General features: G+C 45.8%; 1 protein-coding gene across 1 annotated transcript in view; it reads left to right on the plus strand.

Moving 5' to 3' along the window:
- Positions 1-19,737, plus strand: part of CPEB1 (cytoplasmic polyadenylation element binding protein 1) — an 83,487-nt gene that overhangs the window by 51,125 nt on the left and 12,625 nt on the right. The window contains exons 2-3 of the mRNA XM_027089224.1: positions 6,027-6,215; positions 17,860-18,086. Coding sequence (XP_026945025.1) covers positions 6,062-6,215; positions 17,860-18,086 — 381 coding nt within the window. The 5' untranslated portion in view covers positions 6,027-6,061. The remainder of the gene's footprint in view (positions 1-6,026; positions 6,216-17,859; positions 18,087-19,737) is intronic.

The following is a 19,737-nucleotide window of genomic DNA, read 5'->3' on the forward strand; positions in this document are numbered from 1 at the left end:
CCCCCCCCCCCCCCCCCCCCCGCCGCATATGGGTATTTGGCTGTTCCAGCACCATTTGTTAAAAATGTCGTCATTGAATTGCTTGAAGGCGTGTATATTACTGGAGTTGCATTGAGTATGTGGATCAATTTGGTGGGAAATGACTTTTTAATAATATTGAGGGCTTCCCTGGTGGCGCAGTGGTTGAGAATCTGCCTGCCAATGCAGGGGACACAGGTTCATGCCCCGGTCCGGGAAGATCCCACGTGCCAATGCAGCGACGGGGCCCGTGAGCCATGGCCACTGAGCCTGCGCGTCCGGAGCCTGTGCTCCGCAACGGGAGAGGCCACAACAGTGAGAGGCCCACGTACCGCAAAAAAAAAAAAATAATAATAATATTGAATTTTCTGGTATGTAAACATGTTATATGCCATTTTAAAATCTAAACATTGTTAATATTTATTTTCAGAAACATTATAGAAATTGCTTTGAAATAAATTACAGAATTCATTTGAAGATCATTAATGTGGTTGAGACTAAAATGAGCCAATGATCATATTTTTATGGTGGGAAGTACAAAGTAAACCTAATATTCTCTCATACCTTAATCTGTAATGTGGTTAAAGTATAGCTGAAATTATAAGGAAGCTTTCTTTGAACATCCTAGGCATCATGCATTCCCTCTCTTCTGAACTACTGTTATTAACACACAGGTTAACGGTACATGGTTCTCTTAGAGTGTGAACTTCCAGGGAGTTGTGATTGACTCAAGTTCAGCCTTTAAAGTTTGATGAATAGTGTGAGAGAAAGTTAGTAAGCCTGGAGATTGGCTTTGATCTGAGAGGCTACAGGGAGCTGTTGAAGGGCACTTGTTTAGGAGAATGAACACCATGAAGAGGGGGTGTTGTGTAAGAATGGGATGAATTACCTGGAAGAGAGAGTCTGGGGCAGGAAGACCATTTTAAACTCTTAATGCTCAAAGTGTGCTCAGCAAACCAGTAGTGTAAGATATCACTTGGGAGTAGGTTAAGAATGCAGATTCTGGGACCTGACCCACACCCACTGAGTTAGAGTCAGTGTTGTAAAGATTCCCAAGTCATTCCTATGCCCATGAAAGTCTGAGAAGTACTGCTTTAGGGAAACGTTCAGTCCCCCTGGTGTGAGTGGTTAAAGGGCCCCAGTGCACACAACAGTTGACATGATCGTGGCAGATGTCTGACTTCTTGCGTGTTGGCTCTTTCTCTTTAGATTGTCAAAATGGATGTTTAGAATCATTTCTGTTTTCTTGAGTTGGCGGTGTGGGGGCAGGGGAATAGTCTTTCAAACAGTCTTTTTAGAAATACATTCTTAGAAATGCTACTTTATGGGCTTTTTAAAACTTCAGGAACCATATATCGTTGATTTAAGTAGCCTCAACAGACTGTAAGGTCAGTTATTTAAAAGAAATTTAATGGGGACAAGTGATTCAATGTCCTTTGCTATTCCCAGGGACTGGAATTTGGAGATGAAGTTGAGATTTTGTAGAGGATTTCAAGTGTGGTTGCTGTACAAATTGTAATAGTGCGCTTGTTGAAAGTCTAAAGAGAAAGAAAGGAGAAGACGGCTTTCGTTGTACAGTTTGTGCAATAACTAAAGTACAGTAAATCCACTAGCAGCCTGCTACCCTCACACATAAACTGTTTGTATTTTTCTGTACTCCTTTACCACCATCATCTGTCAACATACAAAATTTTCACATAGTTATATAATCATGATACAGATGCAACTTTGTAGTCTGCTTTACGTCATTTAACATATTACCCTGCTCCCCAGCTCCTCCTCTTCCCTCCTTATCCAGCTGTTCTGCCGTCTTCTTCCTTCTCTTTCCTCTCATCCCTTACCTCCCTGGCTGGCCTCCCTAGCTTGGATCTCTGGTTCATCTTGGGCCCTCTACCACATTATTTCTTATTTAAGAGTGTACAGAGATTTTCCACTGCATGCCTGAGCATCAGTTTGATATTCCTCAGTTCTCAGTTCTTCCTGGCTTGGCTAGCCCAAACACACGTTGCTTATTACCTTCTCCCCTATTACCTCCTCCGAACCAGGTCCCTTTCTGCCGAGGATCAGCTCTTGATGCATCTGCTGTGTGAAGCCATCTCTGGTTTCCCAGGGGCCTCAACAGACTTCTTGCAGTCACCATCTACCTTTATACAATGGAACCTGACTTAATGGTTTCATAAATGGGGGCTTACTGCTCTGCTCTTGTTTCATTTCCCTACTTGGCAGATGCTCAAGAATGATAGCTGCAGAGAACCCTGAGCAGCTTCATGCTAAGTTTTGTTGGCAGAGGAGTCATCAGAGGACAGACATGTTCTTATGCTGAGGATGGAAATGACTAGAGTTGAGGCTATACTACTCTGAGCCCTAGAGCCAGAGCCCCTGGGTCACCTCTGCATTTTGAGTCTGCCAGGGGTTACTGTATTTTAGACTGTGGCAGACTTTGGGTCAGTTTACTTGTTTCCATGAGTTGTCCAGTTGCTAAGAAGTTTGAGAGATTAACTATAAAGAAGATAACTGATATTTTCAAAGGGAGATGCTTTTAAATTTTTGAACCAAATTAAGAAACTTAAATTGGAAATGTTGTGTAGGTACTGATAGAGAAACGTGTAGGGTTAGGGTTAGGGTTGATGTAGAAAGCATTTAAGCTGAGACATTATTCAAATAGATATCCTTAGAAGGAGAAGTCTCACTTCATCATGTGCTCGTTCCCAGTTTTTAGTATCTTCGGAGTGTCTAGTTTGTGCTTGGCTAAAGGTTATAAAGAATATCCTCCCATAAAAAGGGTCAAGTTCCTGTCCAGCATCAGGTGTGAGTTTGAGAAGCAAAGATGGGCTTTACTTAGTAAAATCAGGCTTTGTGTTTCAGACCTTTCAACTTACTGAGTGTTATCCTGTGTTGACAGTTAACTTCTCAGACTTCCTGTCAATGTAGATCGAAGAGGTAGAACAGAATGGGCATGTTTGGAGAGCTGGGATCAGGAAGCCATTAGAAAGAGGCTTTTTGGGGTAAAATGTTTTTGAACACAAATGGCCGCAGATAAGAGTGATCGTGCCTACCAGTTCACCTAGGACTGTCTCTGTTCAAGCTTGCTGTCCTGGTATGATTATTAATATTTGCCCCCTTTCTCTCTCAAAAGTGCCTTCGTTTGGATGATAACTTATGTGGTCATCTACTAAAAGCAACACACTGATAAAATACTTTGTGCCAGACACTGTACCAAATGCTTTATGTAATCCTTGCAAAACACCTGAAAGGTAGCTGCTGTTGCCGCTTTACAGATGAAAAGATGCTCAGAAAGGTTTAGTAACTTGACCAAGATCACACGGTGGCAGACCTGGTGAGTAAAGCAAGGTCTATCAGACTTTTAAAGCGACTTAATTTTTCCCAGCCTGCCACACCAAGGGGTTAACAGGGTCTTCTATTAATTTGAGGAACTAGTGAAAGAATCCTACAATGGTAGTGCAAGCCTTTACCTAAAAGAAACAGTGGAATGGAGAACGTCTGGATAAAGATAAAAAGGTGATGTCTTAGTGGAAATGCTGGGATTAAAGGGAGAGAGTTACACTGTATTTAGATCTCCAGGCTCCTAGATGCTTGTAGCCATTTGTTTCTAAATGGACTTAAACTGATGTGCTGCTCAGGCCTGGGGTCTTTCTGCTTGGGTTTGGAAGTTCATGGTAGTTGTATAGATCAGTGCTACTCAAACTTCTATGTGCATTAATATCAACTGGGAGTCTTGTTAAAATGTAGATCAATTCCATAGGTCTCAAGTGGAGTCTGAGATTCTGTGTTTATAACAAGCACCTAGTGATGCTGATATTGCTGGTCTGCCACACTGTAGTTTGGGTAGCAAGAGTATAGTTGATTAGATTCTCTCTGCCTGGGGCATGAGGGTACCCATATCCACAAATGCCCTGATTTTAGATGGGGAAGGGAGGAACGATTGCTTCTAGTTGTAGGTGTGCTCACATTGTGGTGGAAGGGACTACATAGATAGCTGGTGTAGGTGGGGAATAGGTACTTAAATATGGATTTTTTAAAGGAAGCATTGTGTTTTTATAATTAATACATATGGATTATTTTTAAAGTATATCCTTAGCTTAGGGGAAAGGGGGACAGAGAAGCAGGAGGGAGTGGTCTGGGGTGGGGGCGACACCAGCATGGGTGAGTTCTTGCTCAGCCTGTGCAGTGGTGAAGAAGGCTTTGATAGACACAGACAGGGAGCAAGCAGAGTATCTACAGCCAGACAGGAATAATGTGGATGGATGACACAGCAGCAAAGCTCTTAAAAAAAAAAAAAAAAAAAAAAAAGCCAAGGGGAGGAGTCCCTCCCACAGACTGGCCATTTTCCCCCTCTAGGCTATGCCTGAGTGCCTGTGGACAGAAGGGTGTACTCAGGAGGCTCTGGCCAGCTGTTCCTGTGGATAACAGCATTATCCTCCACTCTGCCCACTTCGTAACCCTGTCCTGGGCGGTCCCAGGTGGGCATGCTTCCCGTATCTGGTTACTTCTTCTTGTAACATGGGAAAACAAGCAGGGTGGAGTGCTGCCTACCTGGTCTAGGTGCGAGCAGCCTGCTCGCTGAAGCTGGGACCTTCGCTTTACCCTCCTTTCTGAGGAAGAAGCCTTGTGACTGGAGGGCATGTTGGAAAAGGACTGATGCAGGAGAGTATGTTGGCAGACAGGAAATGGCAGTTTCCAGAAGCTCTGGGCAGAGCTGGACTTGGTGCTGGAGCTGTGAGTGGTCACCGAAATAGGGCTTTGGTCCTGGGCAGCACCCCTGAGAAGGGGGCCTGGGCAGCCAGAGGCATCAGTGATCCTTACAGCTGGCCAGTGTATCCTGAGTGCTCCTGGAAAAGCAAGAGAAACAGTATTGACAGAGACAGGTGATGTGAACTCCTGCACATGGGGTTTCTGATAAGGCATAGTCCTGCTTCTGAGACTGTTTCTCTTATTTCGGTTTGTCAGACACTGTTTTGGGAGTGTTTCCTCAGTCTGTACCTACACTTGCAGGAGGGAGGAGCTGGTCCTGCTGTATCTGCTCGTGATTGATGCCCATCCTTTTTGGGGTGAGGGAACTTGGGAGCAGGGAGTATCCTAGTCAGGACAGATCTTACTCTGGCATGTGGGTTGCCCAGTGACTCCCCCTCCCCCTGCCGAAGCTGACCCCCTTTCTCTGATCAGCTGCTCCTGACAAGCCTGGAGCACCAAGTGTTGTTCCCCAGGGTCTGAGTGTATTTCTGAAGGTTGTCCCATCCTCAGTGGTAAACAGTGCTGTGTCAGGGTACTGCTCAGGGGCCACTTGGAGCACATAGATTTTTGCTAGCAGAATTGTGAAGCTTTGCATCGGGCTGCAAAACCAGGGCTTGAGCAAGCAGCTGGAGAGAGTCCAGGACTAGAGTGTTTTTGGGTTTGGGGGGTGGAGAGCAGAGGGAGGGAAAGGGAGGGGCAGGAGGGCAGAGCTACACAAGCAGGCAGTCTGCTGCTTTGGCTTTGCTGTCGGCAGAGAGGACTTCAGTCGTGCCTGAGGGCCGCTTGGCCACTATTGCTGTAGACCGGAGGGCGCTGCCTCGCAACCCTGACTTACCGGCACTGCACCCGGACTGTTCCAAGTAGCTGTTGTGCTGTCTTTTCCCTGGGAGGCAAGTCTCCTCCCTGTCGTCCCCTCCTGCTCCTCCCCCGTTCTGTGAGGGATGATGCCGCTCTCTATTGCACGGCTCAGCCGGCTGATGTCACTGGCAGCGGGAAGCATCAGCAGCCTGATCACATGCTGGCCCAGTCTGTAATGCAGACGGGATAGGGGTGTGTATGTGAGGAGGGGGGCTGTATGGCAACTGCTCTTCCTCTGATACCCCCAAAAGTGCAGGGGCAGCGGCTGCAGCATCCAGCCAGCTTGGATGTCTGGTCCTTGAGCCTAAGGAAACTATTATTAATATTATTTATTGTTGATAATACTGGGGAAAACAGCCCTTAACTCTGGGGTTCTGCTGTCCTCCTGTCCAAAGCAGACTTCCAGGACTCTGAAGAAACAGTTACAAGCAGGATGCTTTTCCCCACCTCTGCGCAAGATTCTTCCCGTGGCCTCCCAGATGCAAATGACTTGTGCCTTGGCCTGCAGTCCCTCAGTCTCACAGGCTGGGACCGACCCTGGAGCACCCAGGACTCAGATTCTTCAGCCCAGAGCAGCACACACTCAGGTGAGTGCCAGAAAATGAGTTGGCTTGGGGTGGTGGTGGTGGTGTATGGGGTAGTGAGTGAAGATATCCACAGCAACAGTTGTTCTGTTCACCTTTGCATCTCCCCCCCTCCCCATACAACATGGAGCTGTTTTGCAAAAGATGGAAATGCTGGCTGTGAGTGTGGCAGGACAGATGGTTGCTTGTAAAAGCAGGCATGGCTTTTCCACTTACCCTGATAAATTCCCTGGAGTTGTTAGTCTGTACCTGAGGTGGCCCCGAGAAGGGTCCACAAGGTGACAGTCTTATGCAGAAAAGATCCAGCTAACCCCCTAGTGCCCAGGCCTGTCTTGGAGATGATGAAGCAAAACACTTTTAGGTGGGGGAGGGGACTTAAGGGGCTGATTACTGGATGTCCAGATTCTATTTCTCAGTGGCTTTTAAAACTAGAGAGCTATGTGTGAAGGATGGATGGTCCCTGAATCATGGCAAGGGAAGAATTTTAACCATAAGTGAGGCTGGGTAATACTGGGATATTGGAATTGGCTTAACATAAGGTTAAGAGCATTGATCCTGGAAAGGGGTAAGCAGGGTAAGTGGGGTGGAGTAACTCTCAGCTGCGGAGGCTTTTTTTTTTCTTTCTTTGTGTTAAGGGTGACCAAGTAGATGAAGGAAGAACCACTCCCCTTTAGGATCCCTTGTCATCTTGGAAGGATTCGATGGGGACAAGTTGAAGGGGCTTCTTGGCAACCCCTTGAACTGCTTCTGCTCAGACCTTCCCATTGCCCGTTTATTTCCCTCCTGTGGTTCAAGGGGGAGGGTTGGCCAGATGCAAGGCTTGGAGTATTCAGGAAGAAATGTGAACTTAAGAAATACTGTAACTATACATAAAAATCTATGTATTTCGCTTTATGTAAATTACACCTTAATAAAAAGAATATTGGCAGCAGGTACTTTAAAAAGATGGAAAGGGGGGGTGGGGGCGGCCATTTGCTGTTGATGCTGACAGTGGGGTTCACAGAGCCTGCCATCCTTCCTTGCCTCCCATCTCCAGAAGCTGGCAGTCATGGCAGCAAGGTACTGTCTTGTTGATTTCTCTGGCCTCCACCCTGTTTGGCGCAGGTCTTTTTTTAGAATGCTTTGCAGAGCCTGGGACTGTTGTGTCTGTTGGCATTTTAATGCCCGGTTTTTTGGTAAATCCCATTTGATTGGGGGTAGAGGGTGGATTTTTTTTATTTGGCTGCGAGTGGGGAAGAGCTTCACCTTAGTTGAGTTGAGGTAGAATTTCTTGAAGTACCAGCCTTTAGCTGACTCAGGTTTTTCCCTGGGCTGGGAAGTGTGGTGTCACTGTTTGGTATCCTGTGCCTGGAGATCTTGGCATGGAGGTAGTGGTAGTTTCTTTTATGTGGTATTACGAAGCCAGCCGGGGGGGGGGGGCCTGTGAAGCTGACCTTGTCCCCACCCTCACTGCTATATCTGAGCAAAAGACAGGGGAGCCCACCCAGGAGGCAGGCACGTGTCTGTGGTGATCAGTGTTTGACCAAGACAGTGTCTCTCACTGGCATCACGTTGGGTGTGGCCCTTATTTGGCTCTGGTTTCTCTTAGCTGCAGGGTTCCTTCTGAAATGTATTATAACAAATAGAAATGCAGGAGGGGCCAACTTGGGGCTTGGAGAGGGCCTGAAAGTCATTCTGAAATTAGGCTGTTAAAAAAAAAAAAAAAATAGTTTGGGCCCAGCCATAATTTCCTCAGTGTCCCCACCACCTGAAAGGCCTGTTTGTAGTTATTTGTCTCTGAAGTGGGGGTGGATTTACTTCTCCATGTTCTGTGTCAGGCACTTAGGTAATAAACACTACATGATTTTTTGGATCAGGGAGGGCCTGTAATCTGTGGCCCTGGCATTCATGGGAACCCAGAGAGTTGCCCCAGAGGTGTGACTTAGCCAAGGGCAGGGTTAGTGTGTGTATGTCTTCCTTTCCGAGGGTTGAGGGCGCAGCCATCCCTGATCCCCACGTTATCCTTGGGAGCTGTGGTGATGGCCATCTCTCTCCTTTCTCTGAGCTCTGGGCCTTCTTGGAAAGCCCACATGAGGGTGCCGCCTCCTGGAGTAGGACGCAGCCCTCCCACCAGCCAGCTGCACCCTTGCCAGCAATGCAGGAACATGCAGCCCACATTCCAGTGCCTACACTGCCTCCCCATCTGAAGACCAACTAGCTCAGTTTCTTCAGGGAGGGAGGAGGTATTTCAACAGCTCTGGACAGTCTGGGAGTCATCACTGCAGACAGCCTGGTAGCTTGCTGTCTCTGCATGGAGCGCCTGGTGCAAGCTTCTTCCTTGGCCCTGCTGGGGGATATATTGCCCCATGTGGCTATGGGTTTACATCTGACCATTTTCCACAACTCTTTAAGTTTTCAGCAATGTGTAGGGGGCAAGGTTGGAGATAGCAGGGCTCTTGCCTGAAAAATCTTGGCTAAATTCATTCAACAAATACTTGAGCACTGGCTGTGTGCCAGGCACTGAAGATACATCAACGAATAAAATTATTGCCCTTAAAAATCCCCTTAACTATCAAGGGGAAATAGAACGAATACCAAATGCAGCATGATAGTTGCTGTGCTTGGGGGCTTTCATTTTCTCCCTTAAGGATTTTTTTTGCATTGGGGCAACATTTCATTGGATTCTCAGCATGAGACTGGTACATGGAGACCTGTCTCCAGGGGCTAAGGTCCTTCTGCTACATGGATTTCATTGGCCTGGGAGGCCTGCAGGAAGACCCTGGGGTGTAATCTGTTTTCGAGAGTTGTGCCTGTAAGGCCAGCATTGGTTTGGGTGTGGTACTCTGTGAGGTTCCTCCCTTCGACTCTGCCTACCCCTAAGGCCTCATCTCACGCTGGGAAAGGAGGCCTTCCTTCCCATCAGGGCAAGATGAATGTTAGAGGTGACCCCAGTGACATGTGTCTGGGGCTACCTTTGTCTTACTTGCAGTGTCCTAAGTCTTGTAATGGAACAGGAGGGCTATGAAAGCTATCCTCAATGTCCTGGGATGGGGGAGAGAGTGACTAATCACCATTTATCGACTACTTCCTATGTGAAGTATATCACATGATTTAATGCTTTCACAGTCCTGTGAAATGGGTACTATTATTGTTCCTATCTGAAAGATGAGGAAATAATGCTCACAGAGCTCGTGAAGTGCCAAAAGTGAAACAACGACCAGAATTCGAGCTTGGGTTTCTTTGATTCCAAGCCTCTTATGCTTCCTATCACACCTGTGTTCCTGTGGGCAGAACCCTAACGTGCTGAGCAAGAACACTTCCGGGAAGGTATCTCTGTATATACAACTCCAGGGCTGTTCAGCCATGATGTTTTCCTTTGCTGAGGGTCCCTCAAGGCTAGGGCACGAGACAGTTCTGACTCCCTCTTCACCCTGAGTCTCAGCTCATCAGCTGTGCCCCCCCCCCCGATGCATTTGTGTTCCTGCCTTCCCCCGGTGACTCTTGCATGCAGCATTACTCAGCAGGAAGTGGGGTGACTGAGAACCTACTTTAGGGGACCTGGAAACAAGGACTCCTAATGAAGGCCTTGTGCAGAAGCCCAGTGGGCAGACCAGACGCTCAGTCTAAGGATGCCAGAGGACGTGTCCTGTTTCCTCCCACTTTCCTTAGAAGTCCCTTGGAGATTAACCTGTTCACCCTCTTTGATTTCTGCCCTAACCAGTGAAGAATATGTTCCCTGTGCTTTGTCACTTACAGGCTCCCCATTGGTCTGCAGGCTGAATCAGCCTGGGATGAGAGGGGAGTCTTCAGCATTTTGCTTCTGCTTCAGCATTTTGCTTCTGCTGCTGCTCTACTTCCAAATAACCTTTCTGAGGCAACGTTCAAAGTAGGGTTGGGTTCCTTCTCTGTGGAACATGGACTTCTGGGCCCAAACAAGTTCTCCTGCAAATCTACCTCAGCTGTCCAAGTCTTCACTGCTTATATTCCCAGTATGTAGCACAGAGCCTGGCTCCTGTCTTTTTAGTAAGTATTTACTGAGTGAATGATGAGTGCTGAGTTAATTCCGGGTAAGTTTGAACTACAGAGTTCAGACAAAGTCTCTTTCTCTTCTGCTTCCTACTTGTGTTGATCATCTGGACGGACCGATGGTTCAGTGATCAGTATCTCTGAGCCCTCATAGCTTTTAGGGCATGATGATGCATTTACAGAAAGTTTTTTTCATACACCGGAGCATGAATTCTGTCACGGAGTCAGGTAGTCTACTGAGGAGAATAGCTTTTAGTGCAGAGAGGAGGGAGGGCCTGAGGAGCAGTGTGACAACGTGGTACCTCCTAGGTGAGAAAGAAGTTGAGGTGGTTGGGTCCAGGGACCGAGTATTGCTGACCTTACATGGGACTTGAGCATGTCATTTCTTCAGGTTAATGAAACTTGTCCAGTGATCAAGATCGGGGAGGAAGGCTAGGTCGGGTACCACCTTGGACCTGTGGGATCCAGAGTTGGTGGAGGGAATTCAGACTCGCAGGATCACCGCCTGAGTTGGGGTGTGTTGTAGAGTTGCAGGGTTGGGGTCATAGGCAGAGAGCGTTGTTATACCTGCAATGAGTGCTCCTCACTTATGCCTTTAGGTAGATTTTGAGCAGGCAACCCAGGACCAAGGGTTGGGATAGAGAAGAAGGGTTCCAGGTGCAGCCTTGTGTCTCGGGCTGGAAATAATGGCTCCTGGTCTGGGTTTTTCCCATGATTACTCCTGTTAGACAGACTATGATGTCTCAGGCCTGGGCTCTCCCTGAGCTGAGCTCAAGCTCAGTGTCTTGCAGTGCAGGCATCTGGTGCCTGGCTCCTGCTGCCATTGCTGCTGCCGCCATCACTCTTGGGTGCCTTTGTACTCTTGGGAGGCTTCAGAAAATTCCAGCAGTGACTCAGCTGTAAAACCCACAGGAGCTGGCACAGAAGGGTGAAAGTGGAGAAAGTTAACAATCAGTCTAAAAATATTACTGCTGATTTGGTCTCTTGTACCCTCTGAGGTAGCATTAATGAGCTGGAACCCTCTGCCAGGTCCTCTTCTCCCCGTGACTTCTGTTAGAACTGTCTGTAGCTGATGCGGATTCCTGCCGGCATGTGAGTGGGGATGGGTGCCTGTGCTCCAGGGAGAGCATACTGTTTTTCTTAGTCACTTTTGGAAGATAAGGATTTGCCGTACACTTGGCCACCAGGGCTGGAGGCACCTGGTAAACCTCAGACTTCCTTTGATCCCTGAGTTGTAGAGGTCAAGATAGGAGCAGAGCAAAGAGGTCAGGGCCTTGGCCACCATTGAAAGGGACTATGGGACTTCTCTCCCCCCGCTTAGTCCATCTAGGTTAATACTCGACATCTGACTTTGATGAAGTTCTATGCCGTACGATGGGGAGTGTAGTTTGAGATCGGTCACTGGCCTACAGCATAAGGAACCTGTCACTTCCACTGGATTTTGGGTTATATGGCTTGAAGAGTGTGTCTTCCCAGGAGGTATACTTTATACTTCAAGTTAGGAAGAAGTGATTGCTCCTTCCCTCCTGATTCCCAGCTGGTGGGAATCAATGCTCCTTACTCAGCAACCTTATATAGGGGAATATAGTCTCATGGGCTGAGCTGGGAGCAAGACAGGCTCTGTCTCTTGAAACGAGGTCCCACCTTTCCAAGAAGCCCACTGTCTCTGCTGCTTTCCTCCCTTTGATCTGTAGATACTCAGAGAACTACATAGCCAGGTCATTTGTGAGGTTGGGCTATATAGAGGGCCAGTCAGGTCACTGTAGGGCATCTGACCATGAGTGACAGTTTCCAGAACTTGGCTCCTTCTGTGGGTTGAAGAAACTATCAAACCACCTAGAAAATCCTTGGCCTCTTGATACAGGTTTTCTTGTCTTCCCTATATCTTCTAGTCAAACTCCTGTATTCTTGGCCTCTTCCAATTTAATATTTGCAGGAAACTGATGTGGAGGTGCTGATGTGACCCAGGTGTGTTAATTCTGGTACACTCTGATGTTTCATGTTTGTCTGACAGCACTGTCCCTTTCCCGTTTTCCTGTGTGGTTGGAATTAGTGTTCAGTGGATGCTCTTCCCTGCTCCTTGTATTTGAATGTAGAAGTATATTTCAGTGGTTGTGAGGATCCCAGGGAGAGTGACTCTCTTCAGCCTGTATCTATATATGTTTAGTTCTCTTTGAAGAAAGTATTTGAAACTAGTGGAAGGAATATTGTCACAAATTTGGTATGGCAAGTAACAGTACTTTCAGCTTCTGTTTTGGTGATGGGCTGGGCTGGGATGAACTAAGGTTTTTTCCCGTCTAATTCTGAATAGCATCTCAGTCAGCACTGTGTCCTTAAACTGAATAACCTTGATAGAAGGGGAGTAGCCTCAGTGAGCATACTGGCTCCTAGGGATATGATACTCCCTTTCTTTCAGTACTATTCATATTCAGCAAGCGTTGATCACCTGCTTTCTGCCAGGTGTTGAGCTAATTACTGCTGGAGTGGGGTGGTAAGGATGGCCCTTGGTGTGCTTGGTTGAGAAGGCAGAACTTTGTACCTATGTGTGTCTGCAAATATCTATGCAAGTGTTTCTGATGCTTTAAAAAGCTTGTTTAAAAGAAGATGATTTCTCTTACAGGTAGAGACTCCAAAGGTACTCAGTTACCATTTTTTCCCCTGGGATTCTAGTCCCTATTGGTTGTGCTTGATTTCTGTTTTCTGGTCGGATCAGTTGCCTTGAAAAAGGTGAAGAAAGTCAAATGGGCATTGACTGGTTTTCCTTCGGTCATAAAAAAATTTTTTTGTTTGGAAATTTCAAATTTACAGAAGTCACAAATACAGGAGAATCTGGATAAATGAAATACAAGTAACCTTTGTATAATTTTTATTTTGTATTTCATTTATCCAGATTCTCCTGTTGTTGACATTTACCTCATTTGGTTTATCATTTGCAATTCTCTCTCTATATGTATATCTCTCTCTATAATTTCTTCCTGTACCATAAAGAATAATGTTCTAACGTACATTCATGTATAGCAAAAGCTATGAACTTCAGTCAACTTAAAATTGATATAATACTCTCATTAAACTGTTGTTCATATTCCAGTTTTCTCTGGTGACCCAATAGTGTCCTTAATAGCACTTTTCTCTCCTTTGTCTCTTAGCAGTTGTCTGCCTCAAGCAGTAGGCCCACGCTCTCTTTGTATTTGCTTGATATAAGCTTACAGAGTTCTTGTCTTGTTTTTCACAATGTTCAGCTTCTTTCTGGCTGTCACTTTTCCTGAAACTATTATCACAGTCCATGCCAATTTTTTTAATATTAATTATTTTTCCTGGTTAGGTCTCTTTCCCTCCCTCCTCTCCTCCAGCACCCCCTCCCCACACCGGTGGGGGTCGGGGGGGTTGGGGGGCATGTTTCAGAGATCAGACTCTTTGGGAAATGTCCTACATAGCCACCTTGGGTTCTTTTTTCCTCCTGTGTATTAGTTGCCATTGTGCTGTAAGAGCTGTATTTGAATAACCTACAGTTTTTTAAGTCAAGGAACTAATTACATACGAAAGGTTCTGGGGTGTGGTAAGGGGACTGATTAGAAGCTTGAAGTAGCAAGCCTCAGATTTTTCTAGATTAGTGCCTCTCAGACTTTAATGTGCACACAAATCTCCTGGGGATCCTGTTAAAATGCAGGTTCTGATTCAGTAGGTCTGGAGTGGGGCCCAAGATACATTTTTAATGAGTTCCTGGAGCAGCAAGGTCCTAGAGAAGTTTTAAGACCTGGATGATTTAGATCCCAAGGTATTGACCTCTGGAACCCGAGATGGCTTGTCTGTAGTTGATGGTCTTACAGGAATTTGAACAAAAGAGAGGTGTCAAGAACATGAAGACAAGAAGATGTAAAGTCCTGAGTATTTAAAAAAAAAAAAAAAAAAGTAGGGAATGGTGTGTTACAAAGGATAAAGCAAGGAATCAGAAAGAATTGGGTCCCACTCTGTCACTAATTAGCTGACAAACTCACTACAAACACTTGCCCTTTAAGCGTTGGTTTCCTTTTGTTAAGATGGGGTAATAATACCCCCTTCTTAGGATGCAGGGAAGATTATTTATCTAAAGTGCTTCTGACACAGTATCTGGCATATACTAGATGTGCAGCATGTGGAAGCTGCTATTAGTGAATGGTCGGAGCTTGACTGCACCTGTTCCAGACTGGAGAACAGATGATTGACCATGAACTCTGAGCACTTAAGGAAGTGGAGTTCATTAGTGGCCATTGTGGGTTGTCATGCCATTTTCTTTTTAGACAGGCTTATTATCAGATTAGAGGAGTGTTACAGACATAATCGCTAGCTTTGACACAGGAATTTGACAAAGCCTCAAGATATACCTTTGTGGGCATGTCAAAAAAAAATTGTAGGTTAGTTGAGGTAGATGGATTTGTGGGTGTTAGAACAGATGTATCAACACAGTCATGAATACAGGTTGTTGTAAATGAGAAAGGTGGTCTACACTGGCACCCATATTGCTTTTTGACTCTTTCAAATACACTATTTTAAAATCTTGGGTAAAGACGTAGTTACTGTGGCCCATATTTATCCTCCTTGATGCCCCCCTGACACAAGTCCTTTGGGCCAGCCATCTCCTTGAGCGTTTTTCTGCATCCTGCTTAATGCTGTGTTTCCCTGACAACTCTTGGAGCTCTGCTGTGCCACCCTTCCTAGGATTAACAAACTGCCCTTTATCTTGTTTGTCTCTGGCGAACGCTCCTGCCAACTTTTGCCTCCGCTGAAGGTTTTTTCCTTCAGGATGTCACTTTCTCAAGTGGAGGCTGCATGTTCTCCCAGCCTTATCTACCTCAGGGTCATTCTTTTTGTTGTTGTTACCAATTCCCCCGTCCTTTCCCTTTTCTGAAGATCTCAATATGTGTTTTCTGTTTGTTTTAACCCCAGGCCCACTTGTCACTGTGGGTCCCTTTAACGTCCACGTGAATGACCTATCCAGTATTTTAGCCTCCACACAGTCCACCTCAACCACCTGTGGTCGCACACCCTGGACCGCACCGTCCTCAGGACTTTGGACTTCACTGTTCCCCTCTTCCTGTTTCTCCTGTCTGCCCCTCCCCTCCTCTGGTAGCTGTCAGCACATGGCCATTGCTGCTTCTCCATTTGCTTCCAGCATCTTGACTCTCTCCTGTCTTTCACCTGTAATGCATGACCCCTTCTTCATCTCTGTTGCTGGGACCATCAACCCTGTTGTCTCATTTCCTCCTTCACACCCTCTTTGGGAAAAACCCGCAGCCCTGTATGGGTGCAGTGTCCACCCAGGTTCCCGACGCTGCTGGAGAGAGTCACCCAAGTCTGATTTAATACTCAGTCCCAGCCGGGCACTGGGTACCGGCACTGTCCTCCCCAGTGTCCCTGCTCAGCCTCCTTGGCTGTCCTCATGGCAGCTCCCCAGTATCTCCCACTTACCTTCAGGATAAAATCTAAACACCCTAATTTGGTTTTCGAAGCTCTCTGTGATGTGATTGTTACCTCATCATTCACCGCTCTAACCTTGTTTCCGTAAAACGTGAAGAAAGGTGAGGCCCTCTTAGGGCAATGGTACCACTTTTAAGACCAATACATGTGATATGTTAGTTTTCACAGTGCTTTTTTTTTTTTTTGACACGTCTTGCAGCAGCAGGTAGGAGCCTGGAATAAATCTTCACATCTCCTGCCCTCTCAGGGCGTGAATTCCAGGGGCTTGGGCTCGGTGTTTCATTGAGGTAGGGGTTTGTCAGGAGTATTTGAGAAATTTGACAAAAGTATTTCTGATGGGTGTCAGAATCTAAGCGTTGAGGGACACTTAGTTTCAGCATACCTGTGCATATTCAGTGCCTGTGCTTGGGAAACTGCTTTGAAAGTCCTAGTTTTAAAAGAATGTTTCCTTAAGAAAGGAAGTCATAAACTAAGTAATAAACTCCTTGCTGAAGATGGTAAAGCTCCCCCCTCCCCAGCACACATATATGTTAGACTGGCTAGATTTAAAAAACCAACCCTACTTAGTGTTGGCCAGCATGTGGAGGGACTGAAATTCATCAATGCTGGTGGGAGGGTAAAATGGTACATCTGCTTTGGAGAACAGTAGGACAGTTTCTTTAAAAATCAAGGATAAATAAACACAATAAAATAAACACATCCACACTGTTCCCTGCATTTAAAAAAAAAAAATTGATACACCTACCTTATTTTGAGCTGAGAGGGAGGTGGTTGGCCAACGGAGAGCAGGTTGGTCTGATCTTGCACATACCCTCTGTCATGAATACCCTGAAAGAATGCTTTCACTTTGATTTCATGCTTAGAGAGGTTTATTCCTGCCTCAGGAGGCTCACCACAGCCCCAGCCAGACATTCAGGCTGACTTTCAGGCTGACTTGGACCCTGAAAGAAAACCAGCTTTGGTGACCTGTGTCTCACTCAGGTACTGGTGAGTAATTATGAGGTAGAGCCAGTCACAGCCACCGTTTATTGAGCACTTTCATATGTGAACGCATTATTTTGGTTTCACCTCACAGCCTTTTTGAGGGGGATGTTTTCCCCTTTCTCCAGATGAAAAAACAAAATCAGATTAATATGGCTTCTTTCTTACCTAGCTTTGGTGCCACTATAGCTCCAGGGCCAAAGCCCTCTTCCACCCCCTCCTCATGGATAAAAGGGTGTTTTGCTTTGCTTTGGATTCCTTATTTCCCCAAGGCCAAGTGTGGGAAAATGCTGCTCTCCCTTGCCGTCCTCTTTACCTCCCTTATCTTTCCTGGCCTCTGCTTCACTCTTTTTTGATGTTTAATATTTAAATATTGTGCACTGGGTACTGCTGTGCTGAGCACTCCATCTGCTGTCTTAATTATTGAACCCTCCTGACAATCTTATGAAATAGTTGGTATTCCACCCAAGATGCCATGAGAAAATGGAGACTCAGAGAGCTTCCCCGAGCACGCAGCCATATAAAGGTGCGTCAGACCCAGAGTTTCACCCCAAGATTGTCGTAAGCCAGAGCCGGCTTAACCACAGCATCACTCTGCTTCCATCCTAAATGTGTGAAGTCCAAGGGTGCATAGAAGAGAATCTGCATATGCTAGAATTTTGCATAAAGGAATCTCTTAGATGAGGTGGTATGTCATGCTCTACCAGACTTCTGGGATGTGCCATGAAGTTCTGTATTTTAGCTATGTAGTGTTAGAAAGGTGGGAGTTCCTCTAATAAACATAGTAAGGAAGGAGTATGGTTTGGGCTTCCTAATTGTGCTGAAGGCATCTCCTATGGCAACACGGGCATGTGTGTCCAGACATTAATAGCAGTTGTGACCAGGGTCCCCAGTGGTACAGGTTCCCAGATGCTGGCCCTGACCCGCAAGCCTGGGTGGCAGAGAGCAGGAGTTTTGCTGCTTCTGTTGCAGCAGGAACTTGGGTCTTCAGAATGCCATCCTGTCCCTTCCGCTCATGGACCCCGGGTGTCTTGTCTGCTCGTTACACTCTTAACTGCGGCTCTGTCATGCTTTCGGTGGTCGTGGCTTGGTCCATCTTGCTGGGTGGCTGTGGGAGGGAAAGGCAAGGGCTCTTGGCTGGAAAGAAAACTAAGAGGTCATGAGACTTCCTTTTTATTTCCTCCCTTTTTTTTTTCTCTCTTCCTAGTATTGAGCATGCTCCACAATCCATTGGGCAGTGTCCTGGGGAAACCCCCCTTGAGCTTCCTGCCTCTGGACCCCCTTGGATCTGACTTGGTGGACAAGTTTCCAGCACCCTCCGTTAGAGGATCCCGCCTGGACACCCGGCCCATCCTGGACTCCCGTTCTAGCAGCCCCTCTGACTCAGACACCAGTGGCTTCAGCTCTGGATCAGATCATCTCTCAGATTTGATTGTATGTAACTTGCTGCAGAGTGGCGTGGGGAGAGCACGTGAGCTGGAGGTGGGATGCATGCCCACTAGAATGCAGGCCGCGAGGTGGCATGATGGGAGGTGTGGAGACATGTATAGAGCTTTCCATCCTCGACAGAATAGAGGGTGCCTCGTATACCCATTATGTGCATTGAGCAGTACATTTCGGGACCTGACTTGAGGACTCTACAGGTTGCTCCAAGAGCCCTTGGGAAAGTTAGTTTCAAAAATAAATATGGGAGTCCTGGCAGTGTTCTGTTTCTTGACCTCCATGGGTGTTTTCTTAGCCTTTAAACAATATCATTTATGTACCTTTATGTATGATACCTCAAATATTTTAACTGATGATTTTAAGAATCACAAGTTAGTAATCAGTGGGTCTAGGGTTTTAATCCAGATCTGACTCCAGCTCTTTTTCAGAGGCCATGACGAATCCATGAAATAATGTCTCAGAGTTAATCTTTGCATCTCCTGCTCTGCATCTACAGCCACGTGTGACATGTGTGGCACTCGTGCTAAAGGGAGTTGGAAAGTGGAGTACGATAGATGAGGAATAGGGGATATTAGAAGTAAATATATAGGAATGGCAGGGAGAAATCATCCTAAAGTAAAATTCAATTTAAGGTGCCTTCTGAGCCTTCTTCTCTACTACCAAAGCCACTGAGCTGACTGTTCAATGAATATAATGGCTATTTTCCTTCCCCCTTCTCTTCCGTATCCAAGACTGGCAACGCTGGTTGTTGCCACGTCCCATTCATAACATGACCTCTTAGGGCCCACCTTGCCTCCCGCCAGTCTGTCCTAGGATATGAAAGCTGGCATTGGTGTCCCCACTACTCCCTGGTTTTATCTGTTCAGGATGTGTTTCCAGAAAGGTAACTACAAGCAGGGCTCCTTTGATTCTCTGGGCTGCAGTTTTTATTCCCCTATAAAATGGGATTAGATGGGATGCTTATATATATATATATTTTTTTTTTATAATTCTTTTCATTACTTTATATGGGCCTTAGTCTTGGAAATTTGCCTCATAACCAGCTTTAATGTTTTGGGATTTCGTTTAAAGAACTTTTCTCTGATTCCCACCCCAAAGGTTAATTGATGAAGGGGTATGAACAGACAAGTCACAGAAGAGGAAATAGAGGCAGTATTTGAACTTACAGGAAATATTCTATTGAGTGATTATTTTAGTTTATTTTTTGATAATGTGGTATCATTTCTACCCACTTAAGTTAGTAGAATTTAGAGCCTTGACACAAGCTTGTTGTTTTTAGAAACTTGTGTTCTCATATATTTCTAATAGAACACAGAACCTTCATAGAAAGCATTTTGGCATTCTACGTCTAGGAATCTGACCAGAGAACACACAAAATATGAAGAAGCTACGTTTTATTTAAATGTTTTTTAAATAAAGTTTAAAGCTTTTATTTATAATCCTGAAAACTTGCAAAGTATCTAAATGTTTAACAGTAGGGGGAATAGGTCAGTGGAGTGTAGCTTGTTCCCGAAATAGAATATCATAAATTAATTAAAAATGGTTATGAAGACTGGCAACGTGGAGAAAAAGACTGAACTGGGGAGAAAAGAATTTGTTTAAATTATGGTATAAGGACAGCTATTCTTAAGAACGCATAGGA

The sequence above is a fragment of the Aethalodelphis obliquidens genome, unplaced genomic scaffold, assembly GCF_003676395.1.
Source record: "Aethalodelphis obliquidens isolate GAN/ISIS:26980383/991018 unplaced genomic scaffold, ASM367639v1 scaffold65, whole genome shotgun sequence".
Classification (NCBI taxonomy): Eukaryota; Metazoa; Chordata; class Mammalia; order Artiodactyla; family Delphinidae; genus Aethalodelphis; species Aethalodelphis obliquidens.